This window comes from Nansenia antarctica, assembly GCF_963989245.1.
Source record: "Nansenia antarctica genome assembly, chromosome: 4".
Classification (NCBI taxonomy): domain Eukaryota; kingdom Metazoa; phylum Chordata; class Actinopteri; order Argentiniformes; family Microstomatidae; genus Nansenia; species Nansenia antarctica.
The window spans coordinates 55,844,814-55,866,013 of record NC_137689.1 but is presented as its reverse complement, the minus strand read 5'-3'; the positions used below and the strand labels follow the sequence as shown (position 1 = coordinate 55,866,013).

General features: G+C 40.8%; 3 protein-coding genes across 3 annotated transcripts; 1 reads left to right on the top strand and 2 right to left on the bottom strand.

The window, feature by feature from the left end:
• Positions 1-2,646: 2,646 nt before the first annotated feature.
• On the top strand, positions 2,647-6,749 carry tescb (tescalcin b; the record flags this gene model as incomplete). The annotated part of the gene is made up of 8 exons (XM_080530342.1): positions 2,647-2,710; positions 4,203-4,272; positions 4,673-4,753; positions 5,085-5,224; positions 5,797-5,858; positions 6,248-6,355; positions 6,470-6,517; positions 6,672-6,749. 8 exons carry the CDS (start codon positions 2,647-2,649, stop codon positions 6,747-6,749), a joined length of 651 nt encoding a protein of 216 aa, XP_080386468.1.
• Positions 6,750-9,939: 3,190 nt separating this feature from the next.
• m17 (IL-6 subfamily cytokine M17) lies at positions 9,940-10,984 on the bottom strand (the record flags this gene model as incomplete). Its single annotated transcript, XM_080529487.1, has 2 exons — positions 9,940-10,410; positions 10,859-10,984. 2 exons carry the CDS (start codon positions 10,982-10,984, stop codon positions 9,940-9,942), a joined length of 597 nt encoding a protein of 198 aa, XP_080385613.1.
• A 5,305-nt stretch (positions 10,985-16,289) lies between these two features.
• taok3b (TAO kinase 3b) lies at positions 16,290-20,547 on the bottom strand (the record flags this gene model as incomplete). The annotated part of the gene is made up of 8 exons (XM_080530129.1): positions 20,419-20,547; positions 18,966-19,202; positions 18,650-18,778; positions 18,174-18,377; positions 17,659-17,898; positions 16,908-17,120; positions 16,605-16,787; positions 16,290-16,451 (listed from the first exon to the last, which is right to left on the bottom strand). The coding sequence occupies exons 2-8, from the start codon at positions 19,149-19,151 to the stop codon at positions 16,290-16,292; spliced, it is 1,317 nt and encodes a 438-aa protein (XP_080386255.1). The 5' UTR covers positions 19,152-19,202; positions 20,419-20,547.
• Between the last annotated feature and the right edge of the window lie 653 nt (positions 20,548-21,200).

Below are 21,200 nucleotides of genomic sequence, written 5' to 3'. Positions count from 1 at the left end.
GGTGGGCGCTCCCATGGAGAGAGTAGCAGTGGATGTCATGGGCCCCTTTCCCCGCACGGACAAGGGCAATCGTTTTGTCCTGGTGGCCATGGACTATTTTACAAAATGGCCAGAGGCATACGCGTTGCCCAACCAAGAGGCAGAGACTGTGGCACATGTTCTAGTAGAGGGCATGTTTGCCAGGTTTGGAGCAGCAGAGACCATCCACAGCGATCAAGGGAGGAACTTCGAGTCGCGGGTGTTCGCTGCTATGTGTGAGCGTCTGGGCATGCACAAGACCCGGACCACACCCTTACATCCCCAGAGCGATGGACTCGTGGAAAGGTTCAATAGGACCTTAGCACAGCAGCTCGCCATCCTCACCGCAGAACACCAGCGTGACTGGGACATGCATATTCCCCTCGTCCTCATGGCCTACAGATCTGCTGTGCAGGACTCCACCTCCTGCACACCTGCCCTGCTCATGTTGGGGAGAGAACTACGGACGCCGGCAGAGATGGCTTTTGGCAAATCCCCGGACACTCCGACTGTTCCCCCGGGGCGGGAGTACGCCAGAAGACTCCAAGACAGGATGGAGTCAGCTCACAGCTTTGCTCGCAATCAGCTAGAAAAAGCGGGTATGAGACAGAGGAGGAATTATGACGTGAGGGCCAAAGGAAAGCACTTCCAGGCTGGGGACCTGGTGTGGGTGTATAGTCCACGGAGAAAGAGGGGCCGATGCCCTAAGTTGGACTGTCACTGGGTGGGGCCCTGTAAGGTACTGGAGAGGGTGGGGGAGGTAGTGTACAGGGTCCAGCTACCACCCAGGGGAAGACGGGTGGTACTTCACAGAGATAGGTTAGCCCCATACAGAGGGGACTCTCTTCCCACTCAGCATCCTGAGCCACCGACACCCTCCCGGAGAGAATGACACGCACAGGCCAAGGAGAACGGGCCTTAGAACAGCAGTGGGCAGGAGCCCCAGTACCCCTGAACCCAATTCCCCAGATTCACTGCCTATGTCCCCCATTGATACCCCCCCCATTGATACCCCCCATTTCCCCTATTCACCACCCCAAGTCCCTGCCATGCAGCAGGGTAGTCCCACTCAACGGGCGGAGCCGCCTGTGTCACTACCAGGACAACGACCTCCGAGACTGAGACGGGCCCCGGGTCACCTCAGAGACTTTGTTTAGCCCTCGGGGCGAGGGCCTTTGTAAGGGGGGAGCAGTGTAGCAACCCTGTTACTGTGTTGTGTGCCAATGCACCCCTGTGATTGGTGGAGGTGGGCGCATGCGTGTGGTTGTTGTTGTGGAGACCGTGGAGAGAGGGATAGCTCTGGTGAATTGAGAAAGTTGATATGCGAGTTAAACAATTAAACGATCAGTTACATGAGAGAAGCTGTCTGTTGTTATTCCACCTCTGTCCAAGTTGGGACGTTACAATACAATAGGCCAATACATTATGAATGATGACTGCAGTATGATCACTAGAGTTCACAGATCCTCTTTTCACTGTGGTTTTGTTCGACGCAAACAAACAAACAAACAAAAAGAATTTTAAAAATAAAAATGTATAATAATAATAAAGTCTGAAGTGTTTTTTTCGATTGTAGATCTTTTTGTTAACCCATCTGGTAACTAATGACCACATGGGTTAGCTACACAGTAGCTAGTATCTATTTAAGTATCACTCTCTATTTAACAGGCTGAAATAAGATATGAAGATATAATTAATATAAAATATAATTAAACATGTCATTATAAACTTCCTTCTTTCATTTGGTATGACATTTATACCATTGTGATGTATTGTGCCCAGTAAATGTTAGACAGCGTGAAAAGTGTGACAACATACCCCAGGCTCCCCTACTAGCTGGGTGAAAGTTACAGGAGAGAGCTGTGGGGGACAGTAACCGACCATCACGCACTTGACATGACACGGACAGCTCATGACAGACAGTAACATCTCCTACTACACTTCCATGAAAGTTATAAGAGGAATTGATGCTTATAGTTATTATAGCCTATGTTAGTCTGAATATTATGGTGGCAAAATATTGTGGTTGCGCAACATGCTGATATTGTTGCATGTTTAATTTTCGTACATTTCAAACCTATAGCATTGATTATCCAAATCGACGAATAACTAATAGTACAGGACATATTATATATGTTGTATGTCTTAAAATATGGTGGTGCAGTAAATAGAAAAACATGTATTGTCACGGATCTCTGCCATATTATAGTATAATATAGGCTACTACTGTATACAAAAACACAAAAATGTGTCAACTAGCTAAATGCTTGGTCTTGAATGGATCGAAGTGAATAAACAATGGCTAGGCTGTTGTAATTATATACTGAAAATGTAATGTAATGTAGTCGGTGGCAAACTTGCGGAAGTGCGCGTTCTGCAGAGGATGACAGCTTTGCATAAATTCACCGTAGGTCTCCTTCATAGAGACTAGTGGACGGTTGGGGTGAAGCAGAGCAAACCTGCATCACAGACCTGTAACAGGAGTTGGTGTGAGGATGTGCCATTAATGAAACAGATCTGTTGAACTGAGGCCATCGTCTTCGTTTCAGTAGCCTACCTGTGCGGTGCGACGAGACCAATCGCTATTTCCATGCGTTTGGATTGGTCGACGGGAGGGTTTTTCGAGTCATGGGCGCATTACAGTCGCTACCTGGTGAGCCCGAGTACCGAGATCTCGCAGAGAAGACGGGCTGTGAGTATTTATGTTATTTATTTATGTATGATGACTGATTGTTGTTGACAAACAACTAGGTGTTACTATTCAATGACCTAATCGTATCTCCTGCTGTCGCCTACGCAGGCATGTGTGAAATATAATAACTCCCAGATAAAACTCCCATTCTCAAGGAAAAAGGTTGTGGGATTTCAGAGCAGAAGAGCATTAATTGTCCATATGCCTGCATGGGGATTTACTGCCACTGCAATGTCCTCCCTAATCCATCACTCTGCCTGAAGAGGGGCCACCAAGGGGCCACCAAGCCCAAAACCACAGCAACAATGAGAAGATTGTCTACCTGGTTAACTATGGAACGTCCTTGTGAGGAGACTCGATGGTGGTCATTATAGACCCGATTATTTTTTAAAGAGCTGTAGGTTATATTGGCATAATTAAATTAGAGTCTCAATGCAGCTGTTGTGAATAATTCACTGACAGTGTGGAATAGCAACTTTTTTTTTTCTTCAAGGGGCTTATGTAAGTTAACAGTGTGGGCTTGACTGAACTACACTGAATAATAAATGAAATAGCTTCGAAGAGCAAACACTTAAAAGGCCATGAACAGTTATGCTGTTTTCCCAGTAGGTTACATCTTTGCCATTGCCTTAAATGTCACACTACTTCTCTTCACTACCACTGAGAATTCAATCCCTAAAAGGTGAAAGGTAAAGGTGTACATACACCTCTGTGGTCATACACAATCTCAAGAGTAGCTACTGTTTTCTTATTGGAGCTCAGAGAACACAGATGAAAAAAAAGTGTTTTGCTTTTTATTCAAACATTGTGGCCATCACTAGACATCCATCCTAGTTTGAATATATTTGAATTATTTGAGCTCATCCTTGTGGTTGAGTCAGAGACTTTGCCATAATGGTCTCTTGGTTATTTATGTCCTCTCAGAATACACAGTCACATAACTACTCTAATATTTATACTACTACTATGTTATTACTACAGTCTCTACAGTGTCTAATGCGAGGCGAGAATGTTTAGCATAGTACTGAAGGATCATACTCTATACAAATCTACATCCTGCTGTTTATGGACACAAAATTACTATTAACTGAACATGCTGTATAGAGACTAGCAATGCCCGCTGCATACAACGTGTAGTGTTGTTCACAGTGAGAATGACGCCAGGTAGCCTTGATAATACTTCATTATCAATTAGAGAAACGTACTGAAGAAAAACGTCACATAATTGCAGTTGCAAAGTTCTATAAACAGCAATCATGCAGCTTGGTATAGCTTAGTGGTTAGTAATAACTGATGTGCTGCCTGCCTGGTGTTTGCTTAGTTGCAGATATGCTGCTTGAAGATGCACATGATTTCACCTCTTGAGTCTACCCAAGTCTCCAGCATTAGTCTGCAGGCTTCAACAAAGGCCCTCAGATTGGTGCTGAAGACTGGCAGGGTGTCCCTCTGTGTCTTGGGCTCATGAGGCAATTGTTGCTTTTGTTGTTCCTAGTTTCCCTTGAGCAGATTGGAATCCTACACAAACGTTTCAAGCAGTTGAGCCACAATGAAGACACACTGCGGTAGGGCAACTTTGAACCTTTAATTAGCCATTTAACCTCTATGAAAAGGCCCATGCGTTTTTGCTTATGATGACTGATGTATATGATATGATGATGATTCACTTACTTTAGACAAAATGTACTTGTTATAAGTCGCTTTGGAAAGAAGTGTCAGCTAAATGTAAAAAATGTAAACAAATTTAAAATGCCTTTCCGTGTATTGTACTTGTTATGTTTCTTGTTTGGATTGTTCTTGTTTTGAGTTCCTTGTTAAAGCATTTCAGTATACATTGTCCTTTCCATTCAAAATCAATTTATTAGAAACCAGCTTTACAGGTTTCGCATGGCTCATGTATTTGCTTAACATTGTGTGTAAAAGGACCTGTTGCACACCTGACACTTTTTTCCCATTCACTTAAAGGAGAAATGATCTGAATGCAATCCCAGATCTGGCATGCAATCCAATCAGAACCCAAATTATAGAGGCCTTCTTTGACAAAAGGTAGGAATAGCTGGTTTGGTTGTACAGTAAGATGTGACTACTAGTGAGGAACACAAAGATGCAATGACCTAATTTGTCCAGATGATGGAAGCCTTTTTCAGGTGGTTCAGCATCTTGTTCCAAAAACCTCTGCCTATATTCCCATGATTGGCAAGCTCATATATTGTTACAGTATGTACCCTGTGACTTAATGATACTGTAGATAATTAATTTAGATACAGCGATTTGGCTGGAATTAAACATTTGGTACTGTAACTAATACTGTAGATATGTTACCCATTACTCAACCAAACCTAATTTGTATTAAAGGTTAGTTTTTTTCTCTCTGTAGAAACTTCCATCAGAATGGTGTGGGGACAGTTCAGGAGATTGGCTTTGAGGAGTTCCTGGTAGTCATGTCCCACTTCCGACCCCCAACACTGCATATGACAGAGGAACAGCGAGAGAGCGTCAGGAACGAGAAACTACGCTGTGGGTCTCCTCAAATGATAATTCATCCAACCATGCTCTACTTAAAACCTTGAAAACGATATTCATAACAATTGTATGTATAGAGTACAGCTCATACTGCTTTAAATGATCTGTTAACATGTCACTAGCATGTAACGCATACAACAAAATATGTGACACGTTCTAATGCTTTGGTCCTCATGTCAGGATTCGATGTAATGATCAGACTTTTCTTTCAGAAAATCTGAATACATTTCCGCGTTGTTGACAATGACACATCGCTAGTCAACAGCTTGTTTTGTGAGCCTGCTAACAATGTAAAGTAGTGTTATAGTTAACTAGGTAGCAGTGGGGATTACTCACCGAATCCATTGCGATGCAGTATTTTGGCTTGACTAGTGAGGTTGTGTTGTGATTCTGAACAATGTTGAAACTTAGTTCCGTGTTTCAAAAGAAAAGTCTGAACATTTTGATTGGTTGCCGATATGAGGACCAAAACATTAGAACGTGTCACATATCTCCATTCCCATACAGTTATTATGAGACAGACAAGAATGTATGGGTGTAAATGTAACACGTCCTTTTCTCCACAGTCCTGTTTAACATGCATGACACAGACAATGATGGAACAATAACACTGGAGGAATACAGACATGTAAGCCCTACAATATATCCTGTCATTTCAACTGGAGATATGATTTAACTGTGACAACTGTTTGAGTATATTCTAATCACAGATATATTGATATATATGTTACGGTACATGTGGGAATACAGTACATGTGGGAAAACTAGGGTTAGGGTTAGGTGCTACGTCGACTTGGTACATGCTGGCATGTCTAACCCTACCCCTAACCCTAACCCTAACCTTAACCGTAGCACCCTATCACCTAACCCTAACCCTAGTTTTCCCACATGTACCGTATTCCCACATGTACCGTAACATATAGATATATTGGTACAGTAAACATTGAATATCAATTTCTGCTATTGGCTAATCTGTAATGAATTTCCATGACTGTCCTGCCTATGCATGTGCTGTAGGTGGTGGAGGAGCTGCTGTCTCGGAGTGGAGCCCTGGGGAAGGAGACGGCAAAAGGCATCGCAGACGCTGCCATGCTGGAGGTGGCGAGTATCTCAATGGGTCACATGGTACTGAAGCTTTTTTACTAAATATGTTTCCTTTTGCAGCATTACGTATTAAGTTTAGTTTTTTCTATTATCATCTCTCACATTATTGTCAATTTACAAATGTTTCTTTCTTAGGAGCCAGATGAATTTTACGAGGGGATCACTTTTGAACATTTCTTAAAGGTTTGTAAGAAAGCTTGATATTCATAGAAAAATATACTTCATAAAAAGCATGTACTTCATCATTTAATAAATAATAATGTTTTGCTGGTACATAACATTTTAGTAACTAATCAATTCACTGATAGAAAAACCTTTTTTCTTTTTCTTTTTTTAGATATTGAAAGACATCGAGATTGAGACAAGAATGAATATTCGCTTCTTGAATATGGATACAACGACACTGTGCAAGTGAAAATCATTCACATTTTCAATGACTATGCAGCACTTATGCACTATTTCAATTTACGTTTCTCTTTATTAAGTGGGTAGTTAAAGTTGTTTGACAAACAATAGAAGGCCTATGTTTATATTGTTTGCGTTGGGGTTGTTACAGAAAGAGTATATTTATATTCAGGTATTACTATTTACAGTAGATGCCTTTTACACTATAACATTGTTACTAATCAAATGCATTGAATATATAAATATATAGCTATGCAAATATGCAGAGATTAGTATGTATGTATGTATGTATGAACGAGTTTCATATGCTGCCTGTCACTCAATATTACTGTATATTGAAGAGTATGCACTCAATCAGTTAATAATCATTTAAATTACAAAATGCAATGACAGTACAATAACAGTACAATCAAGCAATAATCAATGCAGGTGCTTCTGTAAAAGAAAATACAGTTTACTTATGGATGCTCAAAGGTTATCAGTAGTCAGAGTTATATAAAATGGTAATGTAACAACTTGTTTTTCTTGTTTTACTATGAATCCATATACAGAGCTTTATTAAATTAAGATACTGTAAGCTTTTCACATACCAATATCTGCATGGCACTATTACATGAGTTACTGTATGAGCTGCATGTAATGAGTGTACAAGTTAAAGGCCATTGCACACCAAGTGTGCACATTGAAATGTAACATGATTACATGTTTCCTCTTTGATTTACAATATGGCACACCTAGTTAATAACTGTTGTGCTGTGATTGCAGGGCCATATGTACCGTAACTATTCAGGAATGGTGGTATTATATTATATGTCACAGCTCATGTTTTTGTCACTACAAAGTTGAAATAGAAAATCTCTATTCTCAACTACACAAAGCAATATCTGACTGAATATGTCTTATGTTTGTTCGAGAGTCCAAATAAATGTGCTGATGATTCCGGGGTACTGAAAAACAGCAAACAAAACATTGAGGTACATTCTTACATGATTATTAGTATGTGCTGCCCTCTAGCGACCAAAGAATGTGAAAAATGTCACACACATCCACATTGAAATTGAATTTCCCCATACTTTGTATTATTCAAATACATGATATTATGCAGTGTAAAATGATCTAGGCCTACCGTCCATACATCCATTTAAGGCAAATGTCTAGTTTTATTTATCTGCTCTTCAACAATATGGAAAGCATGCATGGATTTGATTGGTTGAATGTAGTCACATCTGTAATGACTTCACTTAACCCGCACAAGCTTCTTTATATTCACATTATCTCATTATTGCCCATTATTGCATTCAAATTGTTATAAAAAAAACGTTTGCAAAATAAAATCTTTGATTGGGAAATATTTGTCATGGTTTTTGAAATCCTCAGTTTGACAAAAGGACACCTGTGTAAAAAAGCTTTAGTCAAAAAGTGCCTGATTTATCATATTTTCTTGTCCCACCGACCCATATGTTTATGCTGTTCTCCCTGAGCCATATATTTGTACAGTATGTGAGTTGTGAGAAGTGGTAAGGGGGTCTCCCCTTTACTTTACCTCTCTTAACCATGAACAACAAACCACAAACCCAGTCCCTCTGACGTCTTTTCAATTCCAACTCTGTTCTCAGTATAACTGAGAATCAGTGCTTCTCATATTTTCCATCTACATGAACAACTCCTGTACACACTCCTGCAGACACTCCTCCCAAAATGTCTTCCCTATTTCTCAGAAAGTTGTTGACAGATTTCTAGCTGACATTGAGGTTTTGTAATCCTCTCCCTTTCAGGGTTTGTGTATGACCTTTGTCTTATTTTGAACTTCAGCGCTAAATGCAGTGCCTTGGCACAATCGAATCATTTTGGTAATGAAGAATTTTCAATCCGAAAAGGACTGATCCTCAATGCATAATTTACACAAAACACCATCACTTCTTAGGATGAATACAGTACATCCACGTGTTAAACATTACATCATGTTGGCCAGACGTACCCCCTTGGTTCTTGGCTTTAAATAAAGTCCTGGGTTAAAACAGGGAACTTGATTCATGACCTAGAGTGAATCCCTCCTCAACTTCCAGTTTTAAGCAAGCTCGTGACCTGAGGAAAGGATAGATGAAGTCTTTGTTGGTATGTCTGTACCTCTTGATTTGAAAAGTTCACTTTAAATGATCGAGTTAAGCTCTTTTTCAAACTATCATTGGTATTTAGAATGCAGAGAGCATCGCCCTCTGTTGACCAGCTTCTCAGGTTTGGTGGTAGCATGCTACAGTTGACACCTGTTTGATTAAACGTATCAGTTGCTAGTTCGCTACAGTATGTATTATATTGTGTGTAATGGATAATCTAAATAAATTATGACTCATCCTTTGGTACTGCCAGCACCAGTGTCAGTACAGGCTGCTGATATACTGCATTGGAAAGCAGGTAACAATGGCATTAAGGACAAGTTATGTATATGCACATTAATTAATGTATTAATTTAAATGCCATTTGACGCACATTGATGATGATGATATTGTAGGGAGGGGTGTAGATTACTATTAACCATATTTTTGAACTCACACACACACGCACTCACGCACACACACACACACACACACATTCACTGTACATGCACATACAGTACTATATCTGACCCATACACAACAACACCCACACCTTGTGACTGGCCAGACAGCCAGCCAGTTTCACAAAATCTTTCCTATCTGATGCTGTGCTATCTTCAAGACATGCGTCATAGTGAGCTGAGATCACAGAGTCAGCGTCTCAAGAGCTTCCTGGCTGACAATAACCTCTCATGTTGGGATAGCCTGAAGTTTCACACTTTAATTAGGCACAGACTGCAAGAAGCATCATGTTAAGTTACAGAACTTTTTAATTTCTCTCTCAGGTACACACAGCAGGTACATACAGTATCACACATATCACAGTATCTCAGACCATTCAACAATATTGCAGGACAGTTCTATTATTGGACATAATTTAACATATTATCTACAAAAACATAATATCTTTATGTTATTCAAGGTCTTCATGATTTACAAAGACACAATGTAGAAATAAATAATAAATAGAATAAATAAAGACCTAGACAAAGATCATCAGTCAGTCAGTCACCTTGTTACTCAGTTATCCTTTTGTGTCTCCACCTGGCAGCTCATAATGAGTGTGCATGTGGAAAAGTGATTGGGCAAGTCCACTGGACGTCATCCTCAGAAAAGTGCATATTCCTGAGTCTTCCTTTTTTGGGTGCAAACCTGGCCTTTAAGGGTCTTTAGTTCACGCGTAGCCTGTGACAGGAATTCTTTGAATCTCCTCAGGACCACACAGCCATAAACCTTCTGCTGGAATACATTCTGGGAGGGAGGGACTGACGTAGGCCCATCTACAGGGACTGGTATGGGCATGTTTGGGAAGACAGTTTGGTAAATGCAGTTTATTTGGTTGGCCAGGCCACTGGTGCGGTTATAGGCATTGGTTAGCTCACTCAGCAGGGGGCTTGAGGGTGGTTGTAAGTCTGTCTGTTGCTCGGTGACCCTCCTGAGGTGTGGTAGAAAGGCCCTGAAGTGGGAGTAGGTGCTTAGCATCCGCTCGGATGGATCCAGACCAGAAATGTTTGGGTCAGGAACGTTAGCGATTGACATCTTGCAGAATAGCTCTGACATGTCTCCCTGACTGGCCTTCTGCAGATCAATTCACAAAACAGTTGGGATTCAGTTGGCATACAAATTCAAATGGATTTTGGTACAGGTGTAAGTTATATCTTACAGAACATTAAAAACAACTTCTAAGCCCAAACCCTTTGGTAGGCACAGCATATTTCTCTTTTCAATGTTGATTATACAAGCAATAAGAGCATACATTTCTAATCACATTTCTGTCAGGTATTCCAATGTTACTGTAACTAACCACTATGATTAAGTGTGAACTGACATCTGTCAAGTTCAATCAAACACACTGTTAAAACTATCAACCAGTGGCTACTCAATCAACAATATACAGTATTTTCACTGTATGCCTACAAGTTACAAGTTACTAGTTAGATTATCCACTAGACTGTGCTCAGTTTCACTGCACAAGGACACATGACACTAGAGAGAGAATGATACATATCTTTGATTCTCTACTTACATATGTTTTTAGGAGGTCAGTCGATTCCTTGTGTGTGAGCCTGGTAAGCTTCAAACTTCTTTGCAGGGAACTCCCACATTGTTGTCTCCTACATGATGTGCTGCCTCTTGTTGTATCAATAGCCATAACCAATAGGAGATAGAGCAAGGCTAAGGAGAAAGAGAAATTAATGATTAATGATTAATGACGCATACATCCTTGTCACTCAATTATGTGACTTGCTGTGTTACATTATAATCTAAACTACACATATAGAGAAGTGCTGAAATAGTCAGACAATGTTGCAATAAGTTGCTTTGTTATAATGAGCAGAGGTGAAGTATGTTGGCAACCTAATTTGCACCTGTACAGTACACATGCATTCATTCATTCACAAAAATAGGTCCAGGTGTCCAATCATGCAGATAATCAATACAGCCACAGTACAGTACCTGCCCCCAGTTAGAAAGTGATATCACAGCAAAGCTAAATATTTTACATAATGTCCAAAGAGAGTTTTTCAGTAGCCTATATGAAATAAATTATCTGGTTTGATGTTGTTATAGTACTTACTTGTTGCTGGTTGTAACATGGAGAGCTGGAGATACATGCTCTTTACATGACCATACATTTCCCACACAGTGATATAGGCCCAGTGCACAGACTAGTCATGATCACTCCCCTGAACAACTTTTTTAAAGACTGAAACCACACATTTGTCATCAGAGGAAATGACGTACTGTGTGTGAAGCAACTAAATTTCCCAGAATCTTTTTTTTTTCATCAGAAAAGATTTTTTCTTATTATTTTCATATGGATATGAATAAGTACCTCCCTCACTGACTTCATTATTATTCAATATGGATGATGCATTTATCTACAGTGTGTATGTATTGCAGGTGTGTCTATTTGTGATTAAATCATCATCAATCATATAATGTACATATATTCACACATCTTACATCTGAGTATTATATACTTACTAATTACTGTAGCAAAGTGTACAATAGTTAGTAATTTTGTACACACCTATGAGGTCATTTGTTACACACCAATGACTGACATCACCATCCACTCTGAGTTCAGCAGTTCATTGTAGATTGTCAGTGCTATCGCCCCCTAGTGACTAATAAGTTGCATTAGAGTAAGTCAGCGGATGCCAGTGATATGATGAGTATGGTTGTAATCATGTCTCAATTTCATGAATTCAAACCATGTGTAACCATGTGTAAGACAGTGCTTTGATGCCAGATTAATCATTGTATTCAGTGTACCACGTACAGTAGCTTGGTTAAAAGTAAGTCTATCTCTGAACTAAAAACCTTGAACCTTTTTCTAATAGTCTTATGAAGGATGTTGAATGTATTATTCGTATCTCTTCTGTTGAGTGAGTTAGTGAGCAGTCAAGAGTTACACACTGTACTGTAGATGCTGACATTAAGAGAGTTATGTATTACTGTACTCTTATCAGAAGCAGAAATAGATTAAATAGATTGTGTCAGTTTAAGACCCTTTACACTTTCTCAGATTCACGAGAAACACTTATATTCGTGCTTAGAGTACAGGAAGCTGTGAGTTCACAGGAAGAGTTGCTCCATCAGAGACTTTCGCTAGTGCGTAAAAAGGGGGTCACTGTGGTTGCTTAACTAGGCCAGGCGACCATGTCACCACAACACATGCTTAGGGTACTGTCCTTCCTTTGTCCATAGCACTAAAATAATAACATTGATTAGCCATACTTCCTTGACTCTTGAAATATGCAAAATGTACTCCGTCTGGATAATCCTGAAACAGTATATATATAGTACTGTTTACAGTATAACACTTTGTCACAGATGAGTTATTCATCACCTGAGAATAGTTCAAATGCTGGTCAGACAATGTCATGTTGTAGTCAATAGATGGATTGCCTTATTGTTTAACCACAGACCAGACTTGACCAGACTGTGAAACACTGATCAGTCATTGGGTGACGACTCATGAAATTACACCGGAAAAAGTTTTCCTTAACTTCAACATTTTGACAAACTGTTTACCTGACTCATCTAGCCTCTGAGATCTTCACTCTGTGCCACTCCCATGCAATTTATCTTTATGGGTCTGGTCATAGAAGACTCTACGAAGGACAAGGGGATGACCTCATCTCTTAACAGACAGATTTATCTGGTTTACCTAATAATCTCCATCATCACTTAGAAAGTCACCAAGGATGATGTGATAAGGGAAATAAGCAGGCATAGCTATTCTTGTCAGGCAAAAATATAAACAGTACTGGTGGGAGTAGAAAACTATTGTCCTCATAGAGACATCCAATGAGTCATTGATCTAAACTTGACAGACAGATCAGACAATGTGTAAATCTTTGTATGGTAGGTATCTTTAGTCTCGGTGTTGCTGTGTGTGAGAATCATGTACATTGGGTGGCAGAGACTGCATTGATTTCACTGTTCATGACTTTGACCTACTTACTGCGTTTCAAAGGTGGCTTATTTTTTCTGAAATAAGACCACTGACTGCTTGAGAATAGTAAGGGGGAACACAGACGCTACCACAGTCTCGTCAGCATATCTCAGGTAAGGGTAGACCACCCCTACCACAACACGTCTACCATCCTTGGGTACTTTCCAGTTGCCCAATGGCATAAAAGCATTTTGCTGCTGATGCCACAGCTATTCAACATTTCAAGGAACTGTTGAATTCTTGCCAGTTCATACAGACTCCCCAACACTCAGATCAAACAGTTTACATGGTACCACGGGACATCAAAAACACAGGAAGCACCACATTGTAACTTCCCTCACCACAAGGTCACAGCAGCAGTATAGGAGATTTGGACTGTTCCCTCTGTTGCATGCAGTATGAATTGCACAAACTATTTATGTGTGTCCTGAGATTACATAAGCAATAGTATGGTTGTGGTAACACTTGCTTCATAGGCCCATACAGTATGTATAATATATATAGCATTTAACCATTTTGGGATAGAATGGTAGCACATTCATTCAGGGGACTATTGACATTGGATGCAGGATGTTGATGCAGACATCATGTTTCAAGGTAATCTATTTTATTTCATCTCTGTACCACACAGGAAATGTTGTGTGGGTTTGTTTAGGAAAGTCCCCTTTATTCTAGCTAAATACATCTTCTTTCTAATAACTGTAGTCCACACAATCAGCTTGGTTCATTACAGGCCTAAACCAGTCTCCCACACGTTCCAAGAGAGAGGAGCATATGGATATGGATTTCAACCATTTTGTTAAGACAGCTTCAACTGTTACCAGATAAAGGGTTTCATAGTGTCATGAGAGAGGTAAACTACCACATGCCCATAGCTTGGTAAGGATGTCAAAGGTCACAAACACATGAGGGGCCTCCTGACCTTTTAACATGCCCTATCCAAAGGAAAGGATTACATAATGCAAATGATTCCAGAATGTAGGGCCTACGGATTAACTTGTACCCCCTGTGAATCTGGCTATTGTATGTCATCAGTATAGAATGCATACACATATTCCATAAAGTGTTTATATATGTAATTTGAATTTCAGAAGTTCTCTTTAATGTCTGTGTGTCAGATGTTATACAATTCTCACTTGCCCGGTCCACCTCTTTGACGAGCATGACTTTAGATCATTGATATGAGTTCTAGGATTTAATAACAAAAGATTTGGGGGCAAGTTAGAGAGTATCTGTGAAATTACCAGGGTTGCATTCAAGATCTTAACAATGTTCAAAACTGATCACACTGAACACTTCAAAAATGTTTTGTAACATCCATGGACAGGCATTCAATCTAGTCCTCTGTATACTGTATATCAAAGAACTACAAAGGCTAATGGTGGTATTAGAAATCGAGCACCTCACAATTTCCTTCCTAGACATTGTAATAGAAACATTGTGCAACCTCAGGTTCAATTACTACCATGAACACTGCAAAACATTGTAAATCTGGTTACTAAACAGCAATGACTTAAATGCAACCCAGACCATAGCAACAACCTGCTGGGATAACCATAACCAGACAGCTTTAAGAAATCAATGAGTCCATGTACTTACAGTAATTCTGTAATAGCATTATACTGCATTTATACAATCTGATAAAAGTTTTTAGGGGTTTGGATTTTAATTATGTGTATCTACTATATGACCATGTCCGTTCTATTGATAAGAAAAGGAAAAACATTTTTCTGATTATAATGTGAAGTTCTGTCATCAGTAATGACCAATACTTTTGTATCTGCTATTAATGTTCTCAAATACAAATATTTATATCAAAAGTTATACAGCACAATTCTCACCATTTCTCTTTACAAGACCTTTGATTAGTGAACATCAAATGATTCACAATTCTGGATGGAACATACAATGGTGCTGGCCGTGCTTAACGAAATAAAAAGAACAACAATAACAAATAAAAACAGCTTGGTAGGCACAACTTAAATAAAGGCATTTGTGAAATTGTCATATTAAATATGGCGCTTATGTCCACTATCAATAGGCATTAAAACAAAAAATGCTATGACCACTTTTATTTACAAACGGCTAAAATCTCTGACAGATTCATGCTTCACTTCACAACCTGAATTTGTCTTTAAAGTGCATGCAATAATAAGCAGTTTTTACTTGAGTTGAATCATTGTGATAAAATACACAGCTTGATCAAACTGATGCCAATTAATCCTAAATACTGAACAATGAATAAAATAAAGTATTTTTTAATTTCTTTTAAAAAGTGAAGGACCATACAGTATGCTTTAGCACAATATGGAAGTATGTAAAAAGCTCTCCATAAAACTGTCTACATACAAGATCACCATTCCAATACCCTCTGTTAGCTTACAGTATGTACATACAGTATTATTCACATTCAGTGAGAGAAACAAAGACAAAGCAGCTAAACACCACGGTGGAATCCGCAGCTCACATTCCACAATCGCAATGTCCCTCGATGTAACATACGCTTTAAGCATCATATGAACATGATGGGATAATACTTAAACATATCAAAGTGCTAATCTTTACTAAAATTTCCTGAATTTACTCAATTCATACCAAAAGGAGGGTGATGGCATGGGAGGAAAAAGTCTGTTCTTATTTATGTTCATCTCTTTCTTGTAATCACCAACGCATTACCTTTTGAGTTACAGTACACACACTTGGTTTCAGTTGTTGTTGTGGATTATTTTGTTTTATTTTCCCCCTTTGAGTGTCACAAAAGAAGTTCCCATTGCACATAACATGTGAATGCTATGATGTGATATCTAAAAGACTGCTGAGAGGGGGGGGGGGGGGGGGGGAGAGGGAAAGAGAGAGTTTTCCAGCTTTGTCACTGTGGATGTGACGATGGGCGATCAAGTTGACAGTGAGTCAGTGCAGGCACGTGTGTCTACACCATACATCAGCAGTGAAGAGTCAGGTCCTCCATACACACACACACACACATCCACTTTCATCTGTCATCCTCCTTGGGGAAGTCCAGGGATCCTAAGCTCCCAAACCCCAGCCGTGAGCTCTCTGCATCAAAAGTGTCCATCTCCCTCTCCTGGCGGTCAAACAGGTGCTTGATTCTTTCAGTGCGCTCCTTCTGAAGTGAGGCCAGCTCCTCTTCAATCTGCAACCACAATTAGGATGTTTTATAGTTTGACATAATATGAGCATCTTACATTTCTTTCCTTTTGAGAGTGAAATGTAAATGTAACTTGTTATGCAAAAAAATGTACTCTGATTTACCTGCTACATCTACGATAATAGAACGGAAACCAACCTTCTGCTCCAGGTGGGCTCTACGTAAGGAGACCTTCTGCTCCAACTTCTGCAGCTCCTGTTGGTGTTGGGCCTCTGTCTGGGCCTTGGTCTTGCTCTGGTAGGCGTCCAAGAGCTCCATCTCCTGCTGCAGTTGCTGCTTCAGTGCTTCGCACTCCACCTCCTGCTCCTCCTCCAAACGCATCTGTAGACCATGAGAGAGAAAATGACCAAAAATATGCTTGAACATGGTATTACTGTATGAACTGTATGTACTTGAATACATCGTAGTCATTTGTTGATCTTCTCAGTGAATCATTCGTACCGCTTGTGAGGCCATCATCTCGTTGATGCTCTGCTCGTACTGTTCAGCCAGGATGGCCAGCTTGCGCGTCTGCTCCTCCTTTAGCGTCTTTAGGATGGCCTTGTGCTCACTCTTGGGGGAGACCTCAAGCTGATGGTTCCTCAGGGCTTTATACTGCTTGTTCTGCACCTTACATGTGTCCTGGAACTGTTTCTTGATCTGCATCTCCAACGTCTCCAGAGGGAGGAATACAAATATGTAGTAAAAATGCATCTGAAATGCATCTTCATCATCATCAAACTAATGAATATATTACATCCTAATTATTAATCTTCTTCATCTTATTCTAGGACTACCTGCACATAATCTGGCACTGTGTAATCCACAAAACGGGTCATAACTCTCAAATCACTTTTTTTACGTGATTTATTTCAAATGTCTGATTTGAGAACTAGACCCACACTGAGTTAACCATAGCCCATACCCTCACTTTAACATTGGCTCATAGTCAACCAAATGTACAGTATATCTGCTGTACTGTATAAACTCTAGATAAATGTTAACTCTGGTGTCCCCCTATTTAAATTGCTATTTAAAATGGTTAAGATAAGGGTTAAGGTTAGTGTTGGGTTTAGATAAGGGTTATGGTTACAGCTATGGTTAAGGTGACGGTTAGGGTTAGGATTAAGGTAACGGTGACAGTAAGGGTTCAGATTTAGGGAAGGGTCATCCCAAGGATCCCATTTAGCATCTACCATGAACTCTACGGCACCTTGAGGTTTCTGGGCTGCTGCCGCTGCTCCAGGGCATGTTTCCTGTGCAGCTCTCTCTGCCGCCGGCCGTTGTACTCCTCCTGGTTCTCCAGCTCTGTCTGGTGCTGCAGGCGGATGAGCTCCACGCGCAGCCTCTGCAGCGTCTGCAGCTGCCGCCGCTCCAACTCCTGGGTGGACTCATCCTGCCGGATCATCAGAGCTTGCTCCATCTCCTTCTGGGTCTTCTTTTTATTCAGCTCCTGTAACATGCGTTTCTCATGTTCAGATGTCGTCACTATCAGGTGATTTTTTTCAATGGCAGATACACTGTACTATTAGTCTATCTACAAAGTAAACTGGCTAACAAAAGAAGATGGGATACGAGCTCTATCACTGTAGCGCCATATGAATTGAAAATCAAATCATACTTTAGCTGATAAGAGGTAAAATGATAGAGCTCCAAGCATCATCGGCACTGTATAGTACTGTATGTTGTGTGGGTGTGTTAGCCGAAATGTCGAATCGGGAACTTTACCTCTCTCATTTGCTCCTGCTCAAACTCGTGCCTCCTGAACAGTGTCCTGCGTTTCAGGGCCCGGCAGCTCCTGTCGTAGACCATCCTCTGCTGGGCCAGGAGATGGGCCTCCTCCTCAGCCTGCGAGCGCTGCACCGTCTCCTTGTGCCTGGACAGACGCTCCTGCTTCTCCTCCTTGGGTGTACTAGGGTCCTCGCTCATCTCCTGCAACACACAGTACACAAACACGGCTTAGTGCTAAAGATACCCACACCTAATGTCAAATCATTAAAATGTGTAAATGTCAGTGTCTCGCTTACAGTAGGTAATGTCAATGTCTTGCTTACAGTAGATAAGAGGCAAGGTTTGAAAACAGGATCAAATCCTGTGAAATACGACCTCTGGCTCTATGGATATGGGTCATGTTAGAAAATGCATCAGTGTCTCTAGCTGCTTTATTTATTAAAGGAACAACTGTAAACGAAGACTGTGTTCACCTCTTTGATCTTGTCTTTGCAAAGTCTGTATTCTTTTTTCTGGTTGTCCAAGAACATGGTCAGCTCCTTCTTTTGCTGGGCTATGATCTGTTGCTGGATCCTCCGCTCCTCGGATGTAGCTGCCTTGATCTGTGTGTGAATACACAAACATGTTCCAGAATCATGACTATTGTCACCTCAATTAGCTATGAAACGTTCTAACATTATGCTGGAAAGGCATATTGGTACGCCATCAAACAAAGAAGTTGGACTGTCTTCAATTGTACATGTCATGCATACCAACTGTATCTACCACTGTATGTAGAGTATCCTTCACCTCTTTGTCGGTGTGAACGGCGTGCCGTTTGGCCAGTCTCTCCAGTTCAATGTAAGTGTTGTTGGCGTGGGTCTCCACTTCCTTCTGCAGTCGGAGCCGGTGCTCGTCCATCTCCGCCTTCAGCCTGTTCTCCAGGGCGATCAGCTGCTTCTGGTGCTGCCTCCGCATGCGCTTATACCCAGACATCTGCTCCCGCAGCTCAGAGTCCTGCTCATGCTCCTGGATCTACCTGGTGACCTGGAGCCAGGGGTCAGAAAGTAGGAAGAGAGAGAGAGAGAGGGAGAGGGAGAGGGAGAGAGAGAGAGAGAGAGAGATATCAACGTGTTGCAGCCTGAGAAGGAGGATTATACTGTAGCATTGAGCATTGAGATATGAACATTGAGACTGAATGTGGGACAAACAAATAGAACTACTGTAATACACAAACAAATACATTGTTTTGCATGCAAAAAATGCATTGTAATTATAACAATAACAATAAGTGTGTATACCTGAGCCAAATTGAATATCTTTGCTTTGGCTTTACTTTAAGTGGAAAAGAGCTCACTGTCGAGCACAGGGCTTGAATGTCACCCTGTAAAGAGTTTCCATACACGGTAACAGTCCATAATACTCCACAATACACTAACTATACTCCAATTACAACTGTAGTCACTGAGCACATCCACAGAAAGTCCAATCAATTAATTATTTCAATGAAATAATACATGACTTATGGCTTCCATGACCAAGAGAATAACACACACACACACACACACACACACACACACACACACACACACACACACACACACACACACACACACACATATATATATATATATATATATATATATCTATATATATAGATATATATAGATATATATAGATATATATAGATAGATAGAATGATATAAATATATATAGATAGATATAGTATGTCATTATATACAACTTGCTACAGTACATAGCCTTGGTCAGGGCATAATAATCTTCACTGACTGATCATGGCTCAGATTTTATACAAATAACATAACACTAGCATCCATGTATCAATAAACCACTTATACATGAACATATGAGGGTGCCTTGAATATCACAATAGACAAATAACAGTGTAAATATAATTGTGTATGAAATAAATATAGCTAGAAATGGAAAGCTCAATAGGAATAAGCCTTATATGCAGGCCTGCTATTCTGAGATGGAAATGGTAGAGAGATGGCAACACACTGCTTGAAATCAAGAACAAACAGACATGACATCTCTAGATAAACAGATATCGAAAGAGATTTTGTAGAATGTCAAACAATTACACACACATAGAAGCAGAGGCAGAGAGGGAAACGGAGGATGGAAAAAATGACACTCATTAACGGGATCCGGTTGCCATGACTACAGATGTGCAGCTGAGAGGACGGAGAGAGACCCCCCTATTTCTTATGCAAACGGCGGGGAGAGGGAGCCTGCCTACCAAAGATGCTGATTTGATGGTGGCAAAGCGTTCACAGATCTTGCAGTCGAGAGCCCGGCTCTTGTGAGAAGAAGTAGGCCGCAGCTCTGGCCTGGCGTCCCTGTGCACAGCCTCATCCCTCACGCAAGCATGGTCCTGCAGGGGGGGAGGAAAAGGAGGAGAGAGAGGGGGTGGGCGCTTCCCAGGCCCTCCGTGCTCGCTGTTGCTGCTGCTATCACTGCCGTGTCTCCCAGCATCCAGCACACATCCTGCTTTAAATGCATCCTTCCCCTGCGTGGTCCCTCGCTACGGCCTGCAGCTCCTGGCTAAAAGAGAACAGGGCATGGCAGAGCGATCACAGGCACAGTCAGGAAGGAGGCAGGAGCTGAAGGCAGTCCTTGTCTCTGGCGTCTCCACTTCCTGAGGAGGAGGAGGAACCAAATGGATCCGGTGGGAAAGGGTGAATTATGCAATGCCTATCACACACAATCAAGGGGGGGAAAAAGAAGAGGAGAAAAATGACAAAGAGAGATTGTTTGCACTCCTCTTCTTCACCACAAAATCACACCAAAAAATTATGGGGAGCTACATTTCTTTTTCCTGTATTCCCATGATAATGCATGATTTGATCTGTGAAAATATGCAAATCGAAAAAGACACGCATCCAAAGCCTATTTATCCTACGACAATGGTACAGTAATTAAACAGATGTTCCCTTATACTGTATATTCCAATGCATTTTCAGTCAGATATTGGTGCTCACTTGGGCAGGATGGTTGTTTCTAGTGCCTTCTATGTCATCT